Source organism: Numida meleagris, chromosome 3, assembly GCF_002078875.1.
Source record: "Numida meleagris isolate 19003 breed g44 Domestic line chromosome 3, NumMel1.0, whole genome shotgun sequence".
Lineage (NCBI taxonomy): Eukaryota > Metazoa > Chordata > Aves > Galliformes > Numididae > Numida > Numida meleagris.
In genome coordinates, this window is record NC_034411.1 from 41,888,836 (window position 1) to 41,912,337 (window position 23,502).

General features: G+C 37.5%; 1 protein-coding gene across 5 annotated transcripts in view; it reads right to left on the reverse strand.

Annotated features, from left to right (window-relative positions):
* The window catches only part of SMOC2 (SPARC related modular calcium binding 2), a 139,681-nt gene that overhangs the window by 36,024 nt on the left and 80,155 nt on the right, over nucleotides 1-23,502 (reverse strand). For all 5 annotated transcript variants that reach the window (XM_021392109.1, XM_021392110.1, XM_021392108.1 and 2 more), the window contains exon 8: nucleotides 3,688-3,874. In XM_021392109.1, coding sequence (XP_021247784.1) covers nucleotides 3,688-3,874 — 187 coding nt within the window. The remainder of the gene's footprint in view (nucleotides 1-3,687; nucleotides 3,875-23,502) is intronic.

The following is a 23,502-nucleotide window of genomic DNA, read 5'->3' on the forward strand; positions in this document are numbered from 1 at the left end:
AAATGTCTAATCTAAATATACTAATTCAAATTTTTGGTACAAAATATTCTTTTTAAAAGCATTAAATGGTGGCTGTGTCTTGAGTTCAGGCTAGGCTTTTCCAAGGAACAATATGCAAGTGTTCAGACTTTAATCACCAGTCAGGATGGAAAAAAATATGTTCTTCTCTTCCTTTGAGTGCATAATTTATTTCCATATCATCTGATGAAACTGCCCACTGGTCCATCTAATTTTGGCTGCTTCAAGAATGTACAGTGTTGTTTCACAGACATAGGAGAGGTACAGGAACTTTTTTCACCCTAAAGAACAGCAAGAATAGAAGCTGCTTTGATAACATGGTTGGTATTTGGATACCTGATGGATGCCCACTTCAATCAGCCAAAAAGAGTGAAAGGGAAATCTCTGAGCAATAGTCACTAATGCAGTGTCTGGCAACCAGCCTGGCCCCTGATTAATCTGACACCTGACTACGCATTCCCCTCATCTACTTCTGTTATTGTTACTGCCTACACTTTCCTGTTTCTACCCCTTCACCTTATATTTTTGTTAAATACAGATGTAGCTCATCATATACAAGCTAAATCTATTTAAATCCCAATAGCTGTTAGAATGCTGTAATATAAGAAGTACATTTTTAACTCTTTAAAGCAACTCAAGAAAGATTGTGAGAAATTTGCCATGATGACACAGCCACACTAGGAACTGGTAAGTAAAACACACTTGCCTCAGTTTTCACTGGCAAAGAGGGGGAAAGAGATGGCATGGGAATGGAGCACTGTCAGGTTAAAAACAATGTAGTCAAAAGACCCCAATTTACTCCTCACAAACTTTAAAAGAGAAAAGAAAAAAAAAAAAACACCTTTCACTGAGTGTGTTTCAAGAGTCAGCAATGGCTTCATAAAGGCTGCTTTATATCCCTGAGCAGTCTGCTTGGAGGCTTAGAGGCATATGTAGTACTGGAGGACAGACAGTTTCACAGGAATTCTCTACAGTGTGGGCAAACACATAAAACAGCTGATCCTAGACAATCTTGTGTGAATGGATTGAAGATTATTTTGCCTATGATCCTAGCTGCTCAAAGTCACAGGTGAAAACACAAACTCATGGCCCTGCTGAGTAAAAGGGCTGACGGTCATGCTGTGTGTCCAGAAAGCACAGGAGCAAGCTGGCAGAGGCCATTCTGATAAGACTTTTAAGGGGCCTGTTGTTTGTACCCTTTACATGTATTGCTTCTTTTTAGTCAAATGGATATCCTCTCCAGGCTTTCATAAAAGCCACCTTTACATTACATTTTCATCTATTTATTGTGAGTTTTACTGCTTGGCCAACACAGCACCCCTCTTTCTAGAGGGAGATTACTTGCACAACAGATGAGGGGAGAACAGTGGATACTGTTAACTTTAGTGAGGCTTTTGACACTATCTCTGTAACATTCTCATTGACAAAATGATGAAATGTGGGCTAGATTAATGAACAGTGAGGTGGGTGAAAAACTGCATGAACTGCCAGGCTCAAAGTATTATGGCCAGCCAATGAAATTCCAGCTGGGAGCCAGTCACCAGTGGTGTGCTCCGGGGTTCAATAACAGAACCAGTTTTTTTTTATCTCTTCAATAATGACTAGAGTAGACCTTGAGCAAGTTTGCAGATTATACAAAACTGGGAGAAGTAGCTGGTACACCAAATGCATTCTGCCTCTCAGGGAAACCTCAACAAGGTAGAGAAACTGGCTAACAGGTATACCATGAAGTTTAACAAAGGGAAATGCAAAATTCCATTACCTGGGAAGGAAAAATCCCATGACATAGTAAAGCCTAGGTGCAAACCACTTGAACTACAGCTTTGAAGAAGGGACCTGGTATTTCTTTTGGAGACTGAACTAAGTATAAGGTAGCAACGTGCTCTCGCATCAAAAAAAGTCCATCATCCTTCTGGGCTACATTAGAAAACACATTACCAGCAAGCCAAGGGAGGTGACCCTTCCCTCTCTTAACCAATGGATCCAGCTCTGGGCACCCAGAACATGAGAGATGTACACACATTGGAGTGGTTCCAGAAAAGGGTAATGAAAATGATAGAGGAATGGAGCATTTGACATAATAAGGAGAGACTGTGTGAGCCTGTTCAGGGACTGTTCAGTCAGGAGAAGAGAAGGCTCAGAGAAGATGCTGTCAATGTGTATAAATATCTGATAGTGAGAAAATGAAGCCTGAATCAGACTCTTCTCAATGATGTCCAGTGAAAGGACAATAGGCAATGGGCACAAACTGGAAATTCCATTTGATAATTCTTTTTTTTAATTCTTTTTTTTTCTTCTTTTAAGTCTGTGAGGCTGATGAAACACTGATACAGTTGCCCAGATGAGCTGTGGAGTCTGTTGGAAATACTAAAATCCCAGTTGGACATGGTTTTAAGCAACCTGCTCTAGCTGACCTTGCTTTGAGCAGTGGTCTTGGACAAGACAATCTCCAGACGTCCCTTCCAATCCCAGCTATTCTGTGATTCTGTAATAAAATGACAGTCATATGGAGAACTACAAAAAAGTCAGCAGAAGTCCTATTGCTTCACCAGAACAAGATGATTTGGACCTAATTTAGAGAATGAGAACTAAGGCTCCACAAAATGATTTAAATTATAATTCAATGAAGGATTATCACTAAATACAAGAAAGAGAAAATAAACCTAGGGGTGGAGAACAAAGGAAGAGCAGAAAAAGAACCTTTCAAGTCTCTGGTCCTAGATTTCAGGACCAAATTTGTAATACTTAGTTTTGACAATGTATGGACTTCAGCTTGCCAGAAACAGATCACTGGTAAAGTCATATTCTTTCCATCTACTACTTTAATTGGTACAGACTATGGTATAAACAGCTATCAGTCAATTAGCACTGGAAGACTACACGAAAACTGCGTCACAAGAATATACATTGCAGCAAGGGTCTTATAATATTTTTCATAAATACTAGGCCAGTGATCAAAAATGGCTTCTGCTTAAGCTTTAGAAGGTTTATGATTGCATCAAGATACCCATACTTCCTGCCAGCTTTGTATGGGCTTCTATAGCATTCCTACGAGGGCCAAACCTCAATAACCAGCCTAAATAACATCCTTTGGAATCTGATATTTGCCTTGCCTACATCTGCTCTATGTGGCTTGCAACATTACCATGCATCCGGCTCAGCTGAGATGACTGAACTCCTAAAGCTTCTATTAGTAACACACTAAAATGCTATTTCCGTTCTTTGGGTTCTCAGGCAATTGTTCCATCAAAGCAAGTCATATGAAATAGTTGAGGAAGTTGCTGGAAAAATAACTGAACATTTCTGAGGTTGGACATGGTTTCTGTCATAGACCATCTGAGTTGGTTCTTCTATGTTCAGGCTAAGGAGTGTGAGGTTTTCTCTGGGCTGCTTCAAGCATTGGCTTAATCACCATAAAATAGAAAGGATGGAAAGCGAAAAAAAATAGGACTGAGGGAGCATACTGCCTGTAGCATTGTAGTGTATCAGTCTTTGGCCATCTGGCCTTACTTTTGATGGATTTTAGAATTATTTCACTTCATTTTCTTACTGGATTAAATTTACCCAATATAACTCCATTAGTAATAGAAATCTACAAGCTAGAACATGCACATTAAGGCATCTTCTCCATCTTCTCACTACAGGTTTAAGCACTAAACATCCCCTTACCTTGTTGATGTTCCAGGGATAGGACGTCCTGTATCAACAAGAACACACCAGCAGTAGCCCGTGGAAGGATGGCACTGCACTGGTTTGTAAAGACCACCTTGAGCACATTCAGGAATGAACACATTATCTTTCTGGGGTTGTTTAGCTTCCTCCAGGGCTGACTGCAGTTCTTGATCACATGATGATGCTTTTGGAAGGAAAAGAAAAGATACTGAAGAAGCTTTACACTAAGGCCCTACTAGATTTCTTCAACAGCTTTTATAACTTTCTTTGATCATATATAAGGATTGAAGAGGCTTGCTACAGCATAAATACCAGGTACACTTGTTTATGCTTTATGCTGTTAAGATTTTAGCTTCCTTTTTATGCAGGTGCTTCATGATATTGTCCTAACACTATCTTCATACCCCAACTCCTACACTAGATATAATCTGCAAATAACCAAATACTTTCTCTACCACCTTAAAAATTCTCCCCCATTCCACAGTCCTCTAGCTACTGATTCTTTTCAGAGAGAAATATTTGTCTAGATGTTTATTTTCTGCTTTTTCTTTCCAGTTTTGGAACAACTTCATACAGTGAAAATTCTTTCACCTCCTCTCCTGGTGATGCTGTTATTGGTGATGAATAATTTGCTCTGGAGACCAAATTACCCAAAAGAAAAAGCAGTACATTTTTATCTCTGTCCTAACACTATGTTTTAGATCCTTCTGCATGTGGGAAAATCTTACATGTCTACATATTCCTGGCCTTTTCGTGAAACTGAACTAGGGGGCAAAGAGCTGAAACTCCACAAGCTAAGAGTGCCAGTCATGTCACACCAATCAGTAAAACACCTGTGTTGATAAATTTTGGTCACTGCTAAGCTGGTGTGTGCGGCTCCGTAGGAGATAATAAATGAGATGATAGACTATTTACTCACACAATTTCTTTCTCCAGGATTTTTAAAATCAGTCTCCTACTATGAAATTTATTTGGCTAACAAAACAGCTTCTGTTTAATTCCTGAATTACTCCAGTGAACAAAAATCAATTATTTGAAAACCCAGAAGGCTGATAACAATAGCAACTCTACAAACACACACATTAACAATAGGAAAATCTCAAGTTGCTGGAATTTCAATAAATAAGAGAATCCCTTCAGTTAAAGAGAAGTTGTTTTAATGTTGCCAGGAAATGTATCTGTGGATAATTTTTGCTCTTCTCTCAAGTCATTCAAAGACTAGCAACAAATGATTCTTTGAATCTCCATCAAGCTCTCCTTCTTGTTTTTTTCACTGTTCAACCCATAGAAGAACAAGCTGAATATTGACTGGATTTTGTGGTGTATTTGTACTGAGTTTCAGCTGCAGTCTAATCTCATTTACTCTTATCCATGGGGTTCAAAAAGCTCAGTAAATTGTAAGAAAAAGTGACATAAAATAACTATGTCCAGCTTCTCGTACATGAACAAAGTCAGTAAGATTTCTGGTGCAGTGGAAAAGGCAGCAGGAAGCCAGTCACCTAGCATCTACACAATAGTGTGATTTCCACCACACTGTATTTTATTTCAATATAAGTAAAAAGTTTAAAAATCAAGCATGCCACTTGATAATTTCATTTCAAGGCACTGATTTATTTATTACTTAGTTGATTTTTCAATTATTCACTTGTTTCATAGAGTAGGACAGCTGGACAAATTGATAACATTCGCACAGTTTTCTCTTGGTCTATTCATGAACATAATCAGAGATTTGACAGTTCTCAAAACACCAGTGTTTGCATAATAAACTAATTAAGGAATCAGTATAGTGAGGAGAGAAAAGCTCATTTAAAAAGGCAAATAGTTAATTATTTACATGTTAAAACATTCACAGAAATAACTACGGTTTCTCAAACTAGAAAACCATCACCAACATCCTCTTACAGCAGCCAAAATAAACCTTTTCCTCAGTGAGTCTGGATTATAATGATTATTGACTTAAAACATGACAACCCTGGAAAGCTCATCACTTTTAGCTTAGTACTTCAATTTTACATTTCGTATATAATCAAGCAAAACAGAGCAAACAGGGTGAAACAGCTGCAGTGGGAGGAAGCAAATCATTCGTCCTCTGTAAACTCCAGTAAATTCTTTTCTCATTCCTACTGATAAACCTTGGACTCATCCCATTGTCTACTGTGACCTCTTGTTTTATGTCCTTGTAACTAGCAACAGAATCTGGCAGATGTGCAGGTATTATAATCTCTTGCTAGCCCAGAGGAGCAATACATTTTCATGCACTCAGATTTGTTTAGAAAATTTAGAGACTACACAGGCAGGTCATCCAGATAGGCAAAATGTAATAGAAATCAGAGAGAAGTGTGATGGAAAATTCCCAGTGTAGATGCAAATACAGACTGTGAGCCTACTCTGTACCACCATTTATGAGCAGCTCTCGTTTCTACTGGTTGAAACAACCAGCAAAGGACTGCACTGGTGATTCAAAACCTCTGGAGTCATGGGCTATTGGGACAAACTGTTTTGCTTAGTAGCAAGTGTTACGACTTTCCAAAGCAAAGTTTTCAGCAGGGTACTGCCCAAGCTAGAACTTTGTCCCTTTTCTGGTTCTTTTTTTCACTTATGTCTGGTTCTGAAGTCTCAAGATACACAGTAATAGTGGAGAGATTTCAAAGGAGGGTTGTAAAAGTGGTTTACAGCTTTAGGAGGGACAGTTGGAGGACTGGTGGAAGGGAGATGGGTAACAGGACAGCCAGTGACAGTAACCAAAAGGAAAGGTTTGAGATTTAAAAAGGAATGTCCTTAACGGCAGAAGCCTCTGAAAAATAGACAAAAAGTCAGGATTCATACCAAATGCTAAGGGAAAAGTCCTGTAACTAGGAGGACTTTGGTGATGAACCACAGCACCAGCACAGGCAATTCAAGACCACAAAAAGACATAAATAAAAGAAGCTATGGTATTTCCAGGAAGCACTCCCCCTTAGAGCTTTTAGTTCCTTATCCTTACACTACAGGTGGGAAATAATACAAAGAAGAGGAACTCGTCATTAATCCTAAATTATTTGTCAGATAAAGTGAACTAGATAAAATGTAGATTATTTTAGACAAACTGGAAATAATATAAATTAGTGTGATGGAAATTACACCTGTCAGTTTTGTATGTGCCAAATGGCAAATCTGCTGAATATAGGTTTTTTCACTTCATTCACCAAAAGTGCATAATAGTTTGTTTTTCCTCTGCCTTACACAAAGCAAATGATCTTCAGGTCAGCTATCAGGCAATCCTGTTATTGCTCAAGAGAGTAATTCCCTCAGATTCATTAGTTCTGTACATTCTTTACATGACCATATGTGCCATCATTACTATTTCCCTGTTTGTCTTCACTGCCAGAGCAATATTTCTATGTAAGGATGTGTAAAACCGTATTTACCTGTAATCCTGCTTGCTTTTTCCAGAAACAGAACCTTAGTCCTCCATGTAATTTCCTCTCTAAGGAACCATTCATTCCCTTTCAAACTTTTCTTTAAATTATTTACAATAGGAGCACTGGAAAGATTCAGTTGTAGCCTTGTGATATCTAAGAACTCTTATCACAGAGCTACTATACTGTTTCAAATGATTGTCTCAGTGATGTCAGAAGAGTCATGGTCAACAAACATTAATTTCCCAGGAGAACCAGTGATAAATGTCATTAACTTAGAAAATGCTTGACAGTTTGTCCAAACAATCTGACAACAACTATGATCTCGAGCTGTAACAGATGGATGCCAGAAGTTCATAAAACAGTATGGAAAAAAGATATATGCTTCAGTACAAAAATAAATAAATACCCAAGTCATTAAAACATATCAACTTTCTGTGCAGTATGTTACTACAAAAACCGTCCTCCCAGAAGCAGGAAAGTACTGAGATTCTTTCTTGCAGGTTGATAAACTTTCCTACTGTTTCTACCCAAAGCTATATTTTATTCCAGGCTCATAAGCATTAGTCATTTAACACACAAATTTCAGTCATGGAAGAAAATAGGAATATTTTACCTAGTTTTAAAACAAGAGCCTTATAAAATTATTTTTTGAAAGACATGGCTAAACTATTGTTCTCTGCAAGGAATGAGTTTTAAAATGTGATTTAAATACAGCGTATGTCATACTGATATTAAATTTCTTCCTTTTTTCCTTTAAGTGTCTGTTACTAAATATACTTTTCCTGTTCTGGTTCAAGATGCCATCATAGTCCACTACAAATAACCAGAAGAAATGCTTCATCTTCTGTGAACTGGAAAAATACTTCAGCTAATGACAAACAATATAGAGGAGTTTAATGTTTTGTATAAAATCTTGAGTCATTTCTTGTTGCTAGCGACCAATTCTTCCTCAAAATAAACATCTGTGTTTTAAAGAATCTTGTTAATTTCATGAACAGAAAATACTTCTACAGACATAGGGTAGAATGCTGTGAATTGTTATTTACGATAGAATACACCTGCTAATCTCTGATGTGTTACTTAAGTGTTTATTGTTGTTTACTAAGTGATGTCCTCATGGGGAAAAAGAGGAGCTTTTCTGGGAGAGTTATCTCGAAAAAAAAAATGTGTACCTGTGCTTTTGTCTGTAGCATACATAAAACACCAAGCACCATGTTATGTAAGTTATAATAATTGTGTTAGTCTGGTAACAGGAGATGTTTTAGCTCCTTGTTTCAGAAATTCTGGCAGTTATTGTGCTGTGTCATATTACAGCTTCTCACAACATGTGGAATTTTCATGATTATAAATAATATATATATATATATTTTTTTTTGCTTAAATGTGTCTCTGCAGCGTGTTCTGAGGAAACAAGCTGCCAAATTTGCAGAAAATTACAAAGGCGTTTGCTTGCTACTTTAACATTTCCTGCCACTCCATAAACATTTCCTTTCAGTTTCCTTAACCCCACAATGTGTACGTGACAAACAGAATCCATTCCAAAAAGTTCTATTTTCAGTTGATTCTTTCTCCCTCCTTTCCTCATTAACATAATGGGCCATGAAAGGACAATTTAGACAGCCTGGTTTCCAGGTTTAAGGGGTCTTTTATTATACCTCAAAGCTCAATATCTTCTACAGAAAGCAAGTAACAAGAAACCTGTGAACAAAAATACTCTGGAAAGTGATATGCATTCTCTGGAGGAGCGCAACGTAACAGTAGAGAGTTGCTATGAGAGTTCTTCCATGATTATATGAGGATGTCCAGACAAAACACATTCATGTTCAAATTCCAGCATACAGAGATTTACCTTCTATGACAATTTCTACTAATCAAAATGTTATAAAAATCATCAGGCTGTCCTACTTAATTTAGGTACATTTTTAGAACACTTCCAAATATTGATTTTTACAACTTCTGTGCTAGTTTATTTCAAAATCATAATAATTAGTATGTCTGAATATTCCTCCAGTTGACACCATGCAACCCCTCCAACCAATTCACATTCCATGGGAATAAGAATTTGATTTTTTTGCTTAGGATGAACCCTTCCTGAACTACTGAAGTTAACAGGCACAGAGGAAACCGATTACAATGTGTTTTTATATTTTCAAATAGTTTTTATGGTCTTCAAGTTTCACTGAATGGATTTCCACTTATACTACATCAAATTATACTTCCACATCTGAATAAAACATTCACTTTAGAAAGCCAGTAGGAAGTGGGATAATTTCTATTCAAGCTACTTTCTCCCTGAAGAAGAATTTACACTGACTGGATGCAGATCTGAAAACAAAACAGTCTATAATAGCACTGGCCTTGTTATTCCTACCTCCAGCAAATATGCACCCTAAATTTAAACTAACAGGTTCTTTACCTGTAGCCAACCAATTTAGTCACTCATAATCCCTGACATCTGGTTCCACTATGAACACAGCATCCAAGGAAGTAAGTTATCTAATTTACTATATATGAAGTGTTATAAAGGGGTTTAAGATGCCAGCTTCATACTCTCTATGTATATATTATTTTCTCATCCTTTATGGCCATATTGTGAACATTTCACACTAATCATTCTTTAAAAGTACTCTTGCTATGAGAATTTGTCTGCTTATCCTCTCTTAGCTTTCAAGTAAATTCATATCTAACAGAAATTAAGTGTAACTCAGTGATAGAAATGAAAGCAGGAACATGCTCACGCTTCTGGCTTCTTATAGAGATTATTCATAAACCTAAATCAAATGGGAAATAGTTCTGTGACCCCTTAAATTCAGTGGACAATCCATCAGGTCTCAGCTGAATACGTTCTCATGTATGTATGTTTCCAGGTAAGCCCAATATTTGTTCACAGATCAAGGACTGACTGGAAGTAATAGGTAACATACTATACACTCAGACTTAGTCCCAACACTAAATGGCAACCAAATCGTAAGACTAAATTATCTGATACCACATGTTTTGATTTATATTAGGTTCAGATACTCATCAGCATGAGGGTTCTCAAGGCCTGATAAAAGCTGGCAACATTCCTACTCATGCTTATTCTTGTTTGTGAAAACTTGTGGGAACCAAATATTTCAGGCCCCTTGTGTGTATTTGAAGACTATTCTCAATTTACAGCTGATCACTATTTTGCACTTTTGGAGTCTGAGTGGATTATTGTGGCCAAACAAAAAGCTGAGGGCTTCAACAAAGCCCTGTATATTAATTTATGTACTTCACTCCACTGAATAAAGATAAATCACCAACAGATGCTCTCATTTATTTATGTGGCTTCATACACAAAGACACTGCAATACATAAGGAGGATCATCTGGAAATTCACCAAGCTCACAGAAACAAAAAGCCAGAACACAGAAAGCAGCAGCTCCCACTTAGCTTTACCTAGAAAGAATAAAAGTCACAGTGACTCCAATCTACTTGGAAGCACCAGGATTATCTCCCCTTTTACCCTAGGTTTGAGTAGTCAAGTGACACTAAGTCAAATCACGATTACACAAATTCTGGTTCTAGCAATACACAAAAGTTGAGTGCCCATAAAACAAAGCTCTGTGATGAAAATATGGTAACTTGTGCTTTAATCAAAGTTCTAAACATGTAGGTCTACTGGAATTTTTAACATACACCTCCATTTCACACACGCCTATCATTCTTAATTTTGCTTAGAATTTGAAATGCTGGGAACGCTGTGAGAAAGGCCATAACTACAATACTGTAAGAGAAAAACAACAGTTTTTCCACAGAAACCTGACTGTTTTGTGTTTGGTTTGCCTATTTATTTGTTTTAAATTTTAGTCCAACTTCTTGGTTAAAGAGATGAGAAGTATTTTGTAAGTATTCAAATTTTTCCTGTAAAGGTATTACATTTCATTGAAATTACTCATTTTAATTATTCATTTATACTAATTTTTCTCCTTGACTGTGTTCTCCCACTGCACTGTATAAGTTATAAGGGAACAAACCAGCTACCTGTTTTCAAACAAAATTTAACTCTAAATTTTGGCATTCTTGTTTACTTTAAGTAAATTAGTAGTGTGAGATCTAACCACTGACTTGATGAAAACTTACAGAGAAGTTAGTCTTCATCTACAAGTACAACAGAATCTGGCTCTAAATGTTAGTGTTAGCATTTAATCCCCCTGTGGATAAATGACAGAGAAACATGAAGTTAATACATACTAGATTATAAATCTGAGTTCTTTCAGAGATGCATTTTGCATAGGAGCCAAAATGTACATCCTGAACATCCTCAGTCAAACATCTATGAAATGTGAGAGCAGGGAACCAAGAGTAGCACATTTTGGTTAAATCTTAACAGCAGATTGTGAAAATGATAGCAAACATTTGCAAAGGGGATCTCTTTAGATAGATTTAAACCAAGAATTGTTTATAATCTACACTCCACACTGTATTTTGGAGTGCAACCTTAATACAAATCAAAGAAACCTCTTAAGCCAGTGATCAATCATGTAACATTAGGTTTCAAAAGAAGAGTGAAAAATCTTTGCGCTTTCTAAGGAGGTTAAATTCCCTCAGTCTATTTTGCTCAACGAATTGAGGATATTCACTGAATTACAAAGCTGTACAGAAGATGGACTACCATCTCAAAGTGCTCCGGCTTGACTTTGATGATGTGGCTTCCCCAGCATAAGAGAAGACACAGCACAAAGAAGTGCCCCATCCTGCAAGAATATAACTGAATGCAGCATTTGCCAAATGGGTTGAAACCTAGTTTTCCTCTAAGCTCAGGTTTAGGAAAGAAACATCACTTCCTATTACTGCTCAGCATGACTGCGTCACGCTTCCAAAGAAGAGCAGTACCAAAGCTTTCAAATTGCAAAATCAAACAAAAAAAACACCACCGAAAATTATAGCAAATTAAAATTGTTGACATTTCCCAAACACAGTGGCTAGCTGGCCAGTTTGCTATAGCAATCTGAAGACTCATTCATTAAACAAAGTTGCGTAAAGCTACCATTCTTGCTTTGTGAGTATATTGACCAGTAAGCGTTAGTCATCTGCCAGTGGAAAAATCTCTCAATTTTTAAGAAATACTTGAAGTGAAAACAAAGCTGGTTCACTTTTTCCATAGAGCTGTGAAAACAAAAGTCTTTGCCAGGTGAGCTGAGAGTAAGCACTTGTTTGAACAGCTCTATTAAAAATTACAACACAAAATGTGCAAACTGGGGTGCTTAAATTCAGTTTACAGGAATGTTTATCAGTCAACCACTTCCACTCAGTGAAACAGGAGTTGTTTCTGTTCACCATTTGGGAAACTGAGACACTTACATTAGCGCCTGGATATTACTTTGATTACTAGACCTTAGGCACCTAAGCAATTTTAATTTCAGAGGTTTTCAGTGGCATGGCTGGCTGCAGTTTATGCCACTTTCCTGCCATTGGTCTGCACTGCTAACTCTGTTGGCACTGAGCAGTGTTTTCCAGCCTTATTGCCTAACTCCAGCCTGAGATGGCCACACTCCATCTATGCTCTATTTTCTAAGTATCAGCTCATTTCCAACCCCATCACAGAGGCTTACCCTGGACATAGGCTTACTCGAAATGTAAACAAGATTAACGTAAGAAACAAGCAATCTTTTTAATACTTTTTTTTTTAATCACGTAGCTGTTCCGTAATTCATGAATTTGTTCCATTGCACCATTTCCCGTGGACGTGGTGCTTGCAAAGTGGGATGCACCATCAGTCCACAAAACAGTCTCCACTCCCTGTGTACAGAAGTTGCCTCCTCCTGCACCTGATTGCTTAGGTGACCCTGGGAAAGCATGAGCAAGCCAGTGTTGCCATGCTCTGCTAAAGTTTCTACACAGAAGGACCACAACATGAGCTAAGCAAGATCTTCCTAGAGTCCCCGCTCATGGGACTTGCCCTGTGCAGGTACTCAGTAAAAGCATGAACCCTCTGCAACCTGCTTGTGTACTCTGCAGCCTGTCCACGCGTCTCCCTCCGTAACTGTCTCACTTCAGCACCAGTGGTGGGCTGTTCAGTGGCAAAGTGTGGTGGGACTACTGACCATTATATTGTCTCACATTTCACTGTAAAAATAACAGATCTCAGGGACATGAACTCTGGCTACTGCCATTGAAGCCAGTAGGACTTGGGATGACTTCTGGCTGATTTATGGCAATGTGATCCAAGGTGGACACTTACAAAGTACACAGTTACATTAAAAAATACGAGAATATTATTTTTCATTTTGTAGTTCTCCTCTGCATATCTCATTATATCTTACAAAATCACAGATATAAAATGCACCTCTGCCTAGTTTAAAGCAGACTAGATGAGCAGTACAAACGGTAAGGTTTTGGCCCTCTGAAATTAAACAAGACATTGAAATGGAAATTCTCATTTCTTCCTCAGTGTTTCAGGGAGTGCAACTTTGACAGCCATAAAGTGAATTTTTATGCTACTGTCACTTCCACTGTCTCTTCTGTGGTTAAGCAGAATTTTTTCACCCCTGGGGCTCTCAGGTACAAACCTTTCAAATCTATTTGATTAAAAAAATCCAAGCATTTTAAAATTGTACTGATGTTGCAAATGTATTTGCACCCTTAAAAGCTAGATAATGACAGATGAATCAAAAAAAGGTCCCTTTTATTCTGCCTTGCTCTTCTTCACTTTGTCAAAGAGATGCCAGGAAACAGGTGGAAAATAAGAATGCGTATTACTGCTCATGTTTCTAATTAAAGGAACTGTGTTGTGCAATGAAAAGTCACTGAAGAGAATCAGAAGCAAGTTTTGTAAAGTGCTGTCATCCACTGAATCACACTTTTCCCGGAATGCATTATCTCATCCTCAGTTTGAGACCTGACAAATAATGTGTACACAAACCCTACACAAAAGGTAACTGCATTGCTTCAACCCTACACAAATCCAAAGGCTCATGTTAGATGAACTGCTGTACAGGTCTTGCTTTGACTCTCAGCAAGTTACATCCAAAACACACTATTTGTATAGCACGATGGAAGCTAGTATTTGTAGCAGAAGAGGTACAAGATTCTGATAGAAGAGAATGTTTACTGATTTTGGCCAAGTTGTGTGTGCAATAAAGAGGATGTGCCAAAGAAGAATAAAAGCCAGTAAGAATATTCTAATACTATTTCTTCCACCTCCAGAAAGTTTTTAATATAGTTTTAGGTAGCTTTATTCTTTCTTTTTTTTTTTTCCTTTCTTTTTTTTCTCATATGGCCATGGTTAAATGGCTCAGCTTGTGCTTTGGCTTCAAGAGCAAAGCCAAATCTTTGGCTTGGCTCTCCCTTCAAACTTTGGAGAAAAACATTCACATTGGGCAATGTGAATTAAAAATAAAAATCCTAATTCCACCCCACTTTCATCTCTGTTTTCAAAAAGAAATAGCCATCTGAAGTCTATATAATGCTAAATATAGTGTGATTGTGAAACACCCCTATGCTTTTGAAGGATAGAAAACCCTTTACCATATTGAAAACCCCACATCAAAATTTCTGCTCCTGTAAAACTGGAGCCATTCCACTGTACACAGATGGGATCAACAACGGAAAGCTAGCCCCTACCATACACAGAGCAATTTTAAAGACACTCAGTGGCAAAGTCTAAGGTTTTTTGAACCGCTAAAATTAGAATTTTCAAAGTGTGACTAATGATCCTTAATCCTTTACAATGCAGTGTCTTATGGTTACTTTAAGTGCTAAGAAGGTTAGTTTTAAATGTTCAACCTACTGCAACAGTGACCTGTATCAACGGAAAAAGCCTTGCACAAATACTTCTCAGCAATTCACTGTGTGTGAGAGTAAAAAAAAAAAGATTTCAGAAAGAGTTATTTTTTGAAATGTTTTCTTAGCTTGTTTCCCACAAATATTGCCATCCCTTTCAGAGCTATTCCCCCCCAAACACACATGCACATCTACCTCATGTCTTGTTTATTTTGGAGCTCTCTGTGACAAACAGAGAAAATCCAAAGGACTGTTTTTGGCAGAACTGTTCAAATAAAACAGATTCTAAATATTTAACTTTTCAGATAACCAGCATCACAGGAAACAGCAATGTTGGCATTCAGTCACCTAATAAGGAAACGTTTTTATTATAGCTTATGGGAGGATGGTTCTGTTGTTCTTTCTACATATTATGTATTGTACGCTTTGTATTCTTTTTACTTTGGGAAGGTTAAAGGTTACTTGATGGCTTCAAAATAACAGTAAATGAAGCACAGTGCATGATGCTGACAAGAGGCTGTGAAGCTGCTGCAGCTGGAGCTGTTGCTAATTAAATCTGTCCATTGTTATAAAGCATTCTGGGACAAACCAATCATCCACTGACATAATTAATGAAGTCAAAATGGCCATTAGTGGTACTATTTTCATCAATCACTGGAAACAAACATAGGCAAATGTGAGGTGGACAAGCCTTTGTATTTACAAACTTGTTTTCCTTGAGTCACTGTTGTGAATAACTACAGTACAGTCCCATTGTAATCGATATATACTAGAAATTTTGCCGTATACATGTAGGCTTATTTACACAAGGATAATACAGGTAAGCTTTCACATGGGGTCTCTTTTACATCAAAGTCATGGGTGTGCACTTTTGGCTTGTCTGAGTTCTATACATGTTTATTCCAACCACGCAGTGGTAGGTAAAGTTTGCAGAAGGATGAGAAGGAACTTTAAAAGTTCCCAGTCAGCTGCAAGGCACAAAGGTGAATACCCAGTAACTATGATTTAAATGACAGTATCATAGAAACCAACAAACAGAAAAAAAAGGCAAGAAGTATAGATACAAAACTGAAACTGAGAGGAAGGGGTAGGTTGTGTTTTTTTTTTAATAGAAATACTACTATTTCCACTGGTCAGTGCAATGCATTTTTATTCATTTCCACCTCCTATACTATAGAAGTCTGTAAAGCTCCTGACTGCATTTGACTGACTGGCACTAGACATAGACTCAACCATCTCTGTGCTAAAAATTTTGCTTCTGCTTGCACTGATCTGTCCAGGCTGCTGCAGCCCCCTGAGATGCAGAGCCAGGGTTAGAGTCCCAGAGCTGCTGGCTAGTTGCCATCAATGTAAGCAATTAAACCGCACTGTCTCTCTGTAGTAGCTGACGTCAGATGCTTTCACATACAATATTTTGTAGACTGCTCAAGTCTCCACAGTGACATCCTGAGGAAATAAAATTGGCACAGAATATAGGCCAAGAATGCACTGGTCATTCAGACCAACAGTGTTGATGGTAGGACACTTGCAGCGTGCTTTATTTGAAAAACTGATGATTCCTCCCACAAAAACAAAACAAACAAATAAAACAATAACAATAAAACCTCACAACCTTAACTGCGGAAACTGAGAAAAGCACTGCATTAAAGCTAAGCATATACTCTACTAGCTTTAGTCTCTCCCCTTGTTTGGTATCATTCAATATCCTGCAGTATGGATACCATAACTGAATAAGGTATCCCTGATGGGGTCTCTGAAATCCTGCATAGATAGGCATTGACACCTTCCTATGCTTATTCCTTCTAGGAGTCAAAGTACCTCCTCTATCAGTTGAAATGTTCAGGTTTTTGCTCCTAAGAACTGCCAGATTGTTTCTGGAGTAACTGCATTTTCAGCATACAGACTGCAATTTCATAGTATGATCTACAGCCTTTATTCCATGGTGTCCAATCTTGCCTTTGGCATTAGCAGTCAAAAAGAGAAGGTGGAAGAATGGAAAGATAATAAATCTGTGTTGCAGGAAAACCCTAAAACAGCAGCATTTGAGATTGAAGAGTGATGCCTGGGAAAAAAATGGAGAAACTCACAATGAGGATCAGCTTCTCAGAAGAAAAAAAAAAAAAAACAGACTAAAAATAAGGGACTGGAAACAGAACAGTGAATTCTGTTTGTGCAACCAACAGTGAGGAAAATTTATTATGCTAGAGATAACAAAGACCATGAAAAATTGCACAAGGCTCCAATAAAGGCAGATAGGAAAATAGATAAGCTTAGGGACAGCATTCTGACTCACAAGCTTTCCTACTCAATTCTAATGGGGAAAAAAAGTGTTCTAAGCAAGGGGGGAAAATTCCTTATAAAAGGCACATAGGCGCATTTTGACAACCATGTTGAAAAAGTAATTGCACTATGACATCTTTGAGGCTAGCACTATTGTTTGTTATGTGATATTCTATATGCAGCACTGTTAGCAAATGCAACAAATCATAAATATCATGAACCCTTCATACATGTTTGTTACTATATGAAATCTACGTAGCTAATGTTAAGCACCATCCTCTGAGGATCAGAGGCACAAGAGCAAGAGCGAGTCTCTGCACAACTAGGCACCTATATGGCTCTTCATCACACCACTGCCAGATTTGTGAGGTTTTTCTACATATCCCATGTGATGAGTAAATTACATACAACTAACACTACAAAATTCCATTCTTGTTTGGCTCCTGCGTACTAATATGATGAGAATTACTGACTGGTGTTAATCTTATGTCTCTCTAGAAATATGGAACTAGACAGGCCACCACAAGTCTGATCCAGTTACCTCCACTCATACTAGTGTTGACAGCAACTCATCAGTGTTCTTTACCAGATTAAGACTTTTTTTTAAAGAAAATCAAAATACCTTTAACAAAGTTTTCTCAAGCATGCATAAAGCTATTCCTGACTTGAACGTGCCAAAAAAAAACATCATCTAGAGAGAATAAATTTGTACAGAAAGGTAATGAAGAGAAAATACCAATGTTCACTCTTTCAGCTAGCAATAGAACGGGACTATCTGAGCCCTTGTGCTGAAAGCACATCCATTAAAGTCGAGAGGAATTCCAGCTATGCAACAGCAACAGGATTGGGGTGGACAATCCTTTCATCACTGATCCAGCAGACAGATATACCATATACTAGCTACTTAAAGAAATGAGTAGGCACTGTGTTTCCAAGACATGGAATAACAGCATCACCACACCCCTACCATTAGGGTCCCTATTTAGAGGAAAAACAAAAGAAAACTAAATGAATAAATTAAAAAAAAATTCCAGAGCTGATTCCTTTCTCTACTCACTATACTACTGCAGTGGATTCACTCCTATGTATACTTCTCTCAGTAAAAGTATGCTTCATGCCCACTAAAACTAAACTGTCTCCTCCTACAGTAATCTGCTATTATTATACTGAACTGTTTAGTTTAAGGGATGAACTACAGGATGTATGACTACATTAGAAGTCAGCATTTTATCCTTAGGAAGTTGATAGGGAAAGGGAGAAAACTGACCTTTCAAACCACTGGCATTTATAATGATATTTTTGGTTTGCTGTTTCCCTGTTGAATCACCTTGAAAACACTAAAAATCATTAAAATTATACTAAATTGCTTTTTTAAACCTGTTTGATTAGAAACTGCATGAATGCTAAGATCATAAAGTTCTTAATCTAGGAAGGGCTTGACCTGCCAAATAGGAGAGCAATGAGAACAAAGATTCTCTCTTTACATTGTTCAGACCAGTAAGGGCTATCAAGATCATGACTTCATGCACATGGTAAGAGATTGGGGGAACCAAGGGAGGAAATGTCCAGGATCAGAAGCTACTTGCATATCTTCTTGAAAACTAATTATGTAGGTAAATAAGCAGAGAGGGCCTCCAGCTTCTTCTCAGCCAGAATTACTAGGCACAGTGCTGTTGTGAAAGCAGGGTGAACCCTTACAACTAATCACACTGTTGCCTCTGTTAGAAATCTCCATTTTAACAGATTCTGTGGGTGGATTTACAAAATGACACGGAGACATTATCAGATAGGATCAGCCCTTGTCCCCTCCTATATCAGTAGGAGCTTGGCTCAACACAGACCTGAAGATTTGGCCTAGTAATGGAGAGGGAGCACTGCAGACCCTCGACCTATGACTGAAACTGAATACATCTTGAAACCCTGAACTATTTTCTACTTTCTTGTTAAAACTGTATCTCAGCTTCTGGGGGCACAAGAAGATTTAATTTAACTTTATTCTCTTCTGCTCCCAAGCCAAATACCAACCAGTCTTTTGCCTTCATCTAAGTATATGCACTGGGGAATAATTCAATGCCATTACAGGTCACCAGCAGTCTTCTACACACTGAAACAAGTTACCAAATAAAACAAAATCCTTTATGCATACTTCAGTGGACTGGTATATTATAAAAGATACGTGCTAAGAGAAGCTAACTACGTATAGTTACATGGCTGCCTCAGTGCAAATGGGGCTCAAGGCAAAAAAATGAGGAGAGATCAAACAGTTATTTCTAAACTAGTCGCACATATCACAGTTCATTCCTTGAACTAAACTGCTCAGTGTTCTAGCAAATAACCATAGGACAGGCTGGTTTGGCTTCAGTGGGCACAAAAGCCTCTTTTCACTCTGAGTAAGACACATAATGAAACCACTGCAGTCAGAGGGGGAATGCCACTGGAAGCTTGATGAGGTGAGTGGAAAAAGTAAGGAAGTCATCTATTCAGTCACCTTATTTGCTTGCACAATAACACCAGCTCTTCCAGAAAAGGCAAGAGTCCCTAACTCCTGCTAGCAGGGAAAGAAAACCTCTTGGCTTTGTTTCCAAATGAGTGTTGCAATACAGGGCCATGTCCAAATGGACTGTGATAACATTTTAAAATTTAAATATTAGATGTATTTATGTATTTATAATGTGTTCTTATCAAACAAAAACTACATTTAAGATCAAAACAGAGGTCCTTCCATTTTGATGGAAGGTCTTTACTCAATGAAGGACAATAGAAATGGTAAGTTTAAGTAACAATAAGATCTCACTGCAAAACAATGGAACAACACACTGTTTAATCAGTGATAATATAATCTTTTCATAGCTTATTATGACTGTAATAGGGTTGGTTGAACAATTTCATTGTGACTGCTTTGTGGAAAATCAGGTCTTTAAATGAAAAAATGTTTTTCATTAAAAGCGTTTGCTTTTCATAACAAAACAAAACAAAACAAAGTGATTTTTAATAAGAACAAAAACAAAAACCCATAACAAAACATTATTTCTTTGTGTTAAGCTTCCCAGGGAATCACATGATCCAAATGCCTATAACTTCTCTGAGGTAAGTGCATTTTTAAAAAACGGAGACCATTATATTCCACATCTGTAGCCAGCCCGGGGACACAAGTCCCCACCAGGAAGAAGGAAGTCATGAAATTTCAAAACTACAGCTGCCACAAGGCATTACAATGAACATTTCAAAGTCACAATTTTGAGTTTTGTGACAAAATTATTCAGATCTTTGAAGGCGTGTTTTTGTTGTTTGTTTGTTTGAATTTTCACCTTGAAAATGAATGTTTTTAGCTCAAAATGCACCTTTTTTAAAAAGCTCCCTAAGAATTCACATTCTGTCTGTATTCAACCAGTTTGAGATATTTAGCTTAGCCTCTCTTTTCTCTCGTGTTTTGTAATGCACCAAGAGAATTTAAGATCTGAAATCTAATTTACAGCCTTAATCTTATTTAAACATAGTTTTATTTGTGGTTGAATGCAGATACTTGGCCTGCCGTTCTTAAACTAAAACAGGTATTAAAAATAGCTTTAATGAAAAACAGTGGTCTGTCCCTTGAACCACTGCTTCTCCTCCACTAACACAGAAATCCAGTGCATTATGGCAACAATAATGTTATTTCTCAGCAGTGCAGAGTGCAGGGAAAACATGGTGTCCAGCATATATCTGGAACAGGCTGTTACGAGAGAGGACAGAGCATGATTGACAGAATGGAATGAGGAGGGAAGCAGGCCAGTAGTAATACATACTTAGGGCATATATAGCATCTTACAGATGAAAAGATCTCAAAGTGATTTTGTGTACTTAATAATGCAGTTTGGCTGGAACAAGTTACCGCATGCCAAATATGACTCCTGGTGTGGCTTCTCAGGGAAAGGAGACTCTAAACTGGTCACAAACAGAAAAGCCAGTGCATTGCATTAAGAGCGGGCTAGGGGAAAGAATCAGTGAATGATGACATCAACCAGAGACCTTAACAGTCCATAAAAACAGATGCTGCAGTAGAGGCTTGGATTGATGCAATAGCTGCACTGAAGTTGCATGGCCAGCACACAGGTTTTGGGATGAATTCCACTCCTGCCAACAAAGTCCCCATAGGACCTGAATTTCTCTTGCTTTTGTACCAAATGGAAAATGCTAGCTTTATTGATGATTACTCTTTTTTTTTCCCAAGAACTGTAAAAGGAAAAAGCCTATAATTTATTTTGAAAATAATTAAGCAATTCATTAGCTGTATCATGAGCAATCAGTTTTTTCAGGAATTTTGTTCAGAGTTGTTTGGCTCAGCAAAGAAAGTTGGAAGTTATATATGAAACACTATCTCACTAAAAATTCCTCCAAATTTAAACCACTGTAACTACTCATAACTTGATCTACAAGGGAACACCTAGAAATGAATTCAGCCTTTTCAGAAATGTAGATGTAAGGAAACGTGGATTCCCACCAGCAGGGATGGTTCATGTTACATGGCAACCAGTTCTCCCATTAACAGCAGTAAAGAGTTCTTTTGTACAGAGCACTCAGTAGAATTGTATATTCACATAATTAATTAAAAAATGTGTGTCTTGTCATGACTGTTTGGGGCTTTTTAAAATACTTTCTACTCAATAGGAGGATGGGCAGTTGGTGATTTGACTGATCCTTGTGAAAGAAAGAGAAAACTGCTTTCCTCAGAACAGTCTAATTTGTCCTATAAAACCACAATAATCTTGCCAGAACACTGGCTCACTCTGATTAAATTTAAGAGTGAAACTTAAAATTTTGTTTTTCTAAGAGGTTACATTTTTCATAATTTTTATCAGCTCACAGACAAAGACATGGGGAGTTCTTAGCCTTGCAAAATGTGGCAGAGTTCCATGAATATACTTGGAGTGATGAAATAACATTCTGTACTACCTCTATTCGAAACAGGTTTTTTATTCTTGCTCAAGAGCATAACCACAAGTTTGCTGACGCTTTGAGAAGATTAGTCTCAAGGCTCTCAGACACTGCAAGTATCTCTTCACTTGGTAGTACTAATTTACTTTCAAGAGTAGTACTGGATTCTTCATATTTCAGGAGAAACAGGACAATTGTTTGGATGCCATTAAGTAGGTTTAGATGCCTAAATCTGTGTGCTCACACTTGGCCCAGGCCTCTTGCCCAAGAAAGTGCATGGAAATAAAAAAAAAATCTTTGCCTCCAACGTAGTGAAAAAGGTATGCAATACTGTCTGTGTCCACTGCTTCTTGGCTATGGGAAGGCAGAGAAGGGAAGAAGGGAAGGCAGCTCTATATTCAGCATGGACATTTTCTCTTAATTATCAGATTATTGGAACAACGATGGAAACTCTGCAGCTTTTACTGTTGACCATTCTGGTCTTTTAGTTGCCTGCAAAGTTTGGAAGCCACTTGAAGGATTACCTTATATATATCGCCCAGTAATCATAGCATAGCCAAAGACTAATCCAGATTCTCTAGGCTGGAAGATTTATCCATTTCCCAGAAAGATTATGTCTTTAGATATGATCTAATCCAATATGTTTCTCCTCATTAATGGGATCTACATGATTTTTTTTAACCTTTGTTGTTAAAATACCAACTGTTAGCTTAACATCCAGTTTTGGATTTATGAAGTTTATTGATGTTTTTATGATTCTGCAGTCTGATGTTTGGTAAACTGTTGAAAGCTGTGGTTGGATGGGGGAGTGCATGTCTAAAAAGTAAAGGAGAATTTAATCTATTTTCTGCAGAAAGTAATATGATATAATTAAAAATAGGAAAGATTAGTATCTTTTGGCATCAAATTTTAACACAAGCAGTAAAATAAAAATTATCAATCTTACATAAAGCAGATCTTTTTTTTTTTTTTCCACAGTGGGGGTCCAATAAAACCCTGGAACATCCTGAGCATAATGAACATCAACTGGAAATAAAACAGAGCTCTATTTTTAATGGTTTAGGATGGGAGTATCTTCCCATCCTAAGGGGGAGGAAAAACTGAAAATGACAGAACTTGACGTTTATAAAGGTTTTGAACTAATATGTAAAATTAAAATAAAGATAAATGAAAATGCTTGTAAAAAGGATTATTAAAGATAAGACAGTACTATTGCAAGTATAATCCAGCAGCCTGCAAATTAAGAATGTATCATTATACATAAGCAGTGCAGGGAGATCTGGAGAGGTTTATCTTTTTGGAACAGGCTGAAAGAGTAGAAACAAAATACTCATTTTCTTTTACCAATTTAGGAGTTGGGGGAAAAAAAAGAAGAAAAAAAAAGAAGAAAAAAGAGAAAACAAAGGAAAGGAGGCCTGAAAGAGGATGAAGAGTATTTTTCATCACGGGTGAAGACAATGAAGAATAC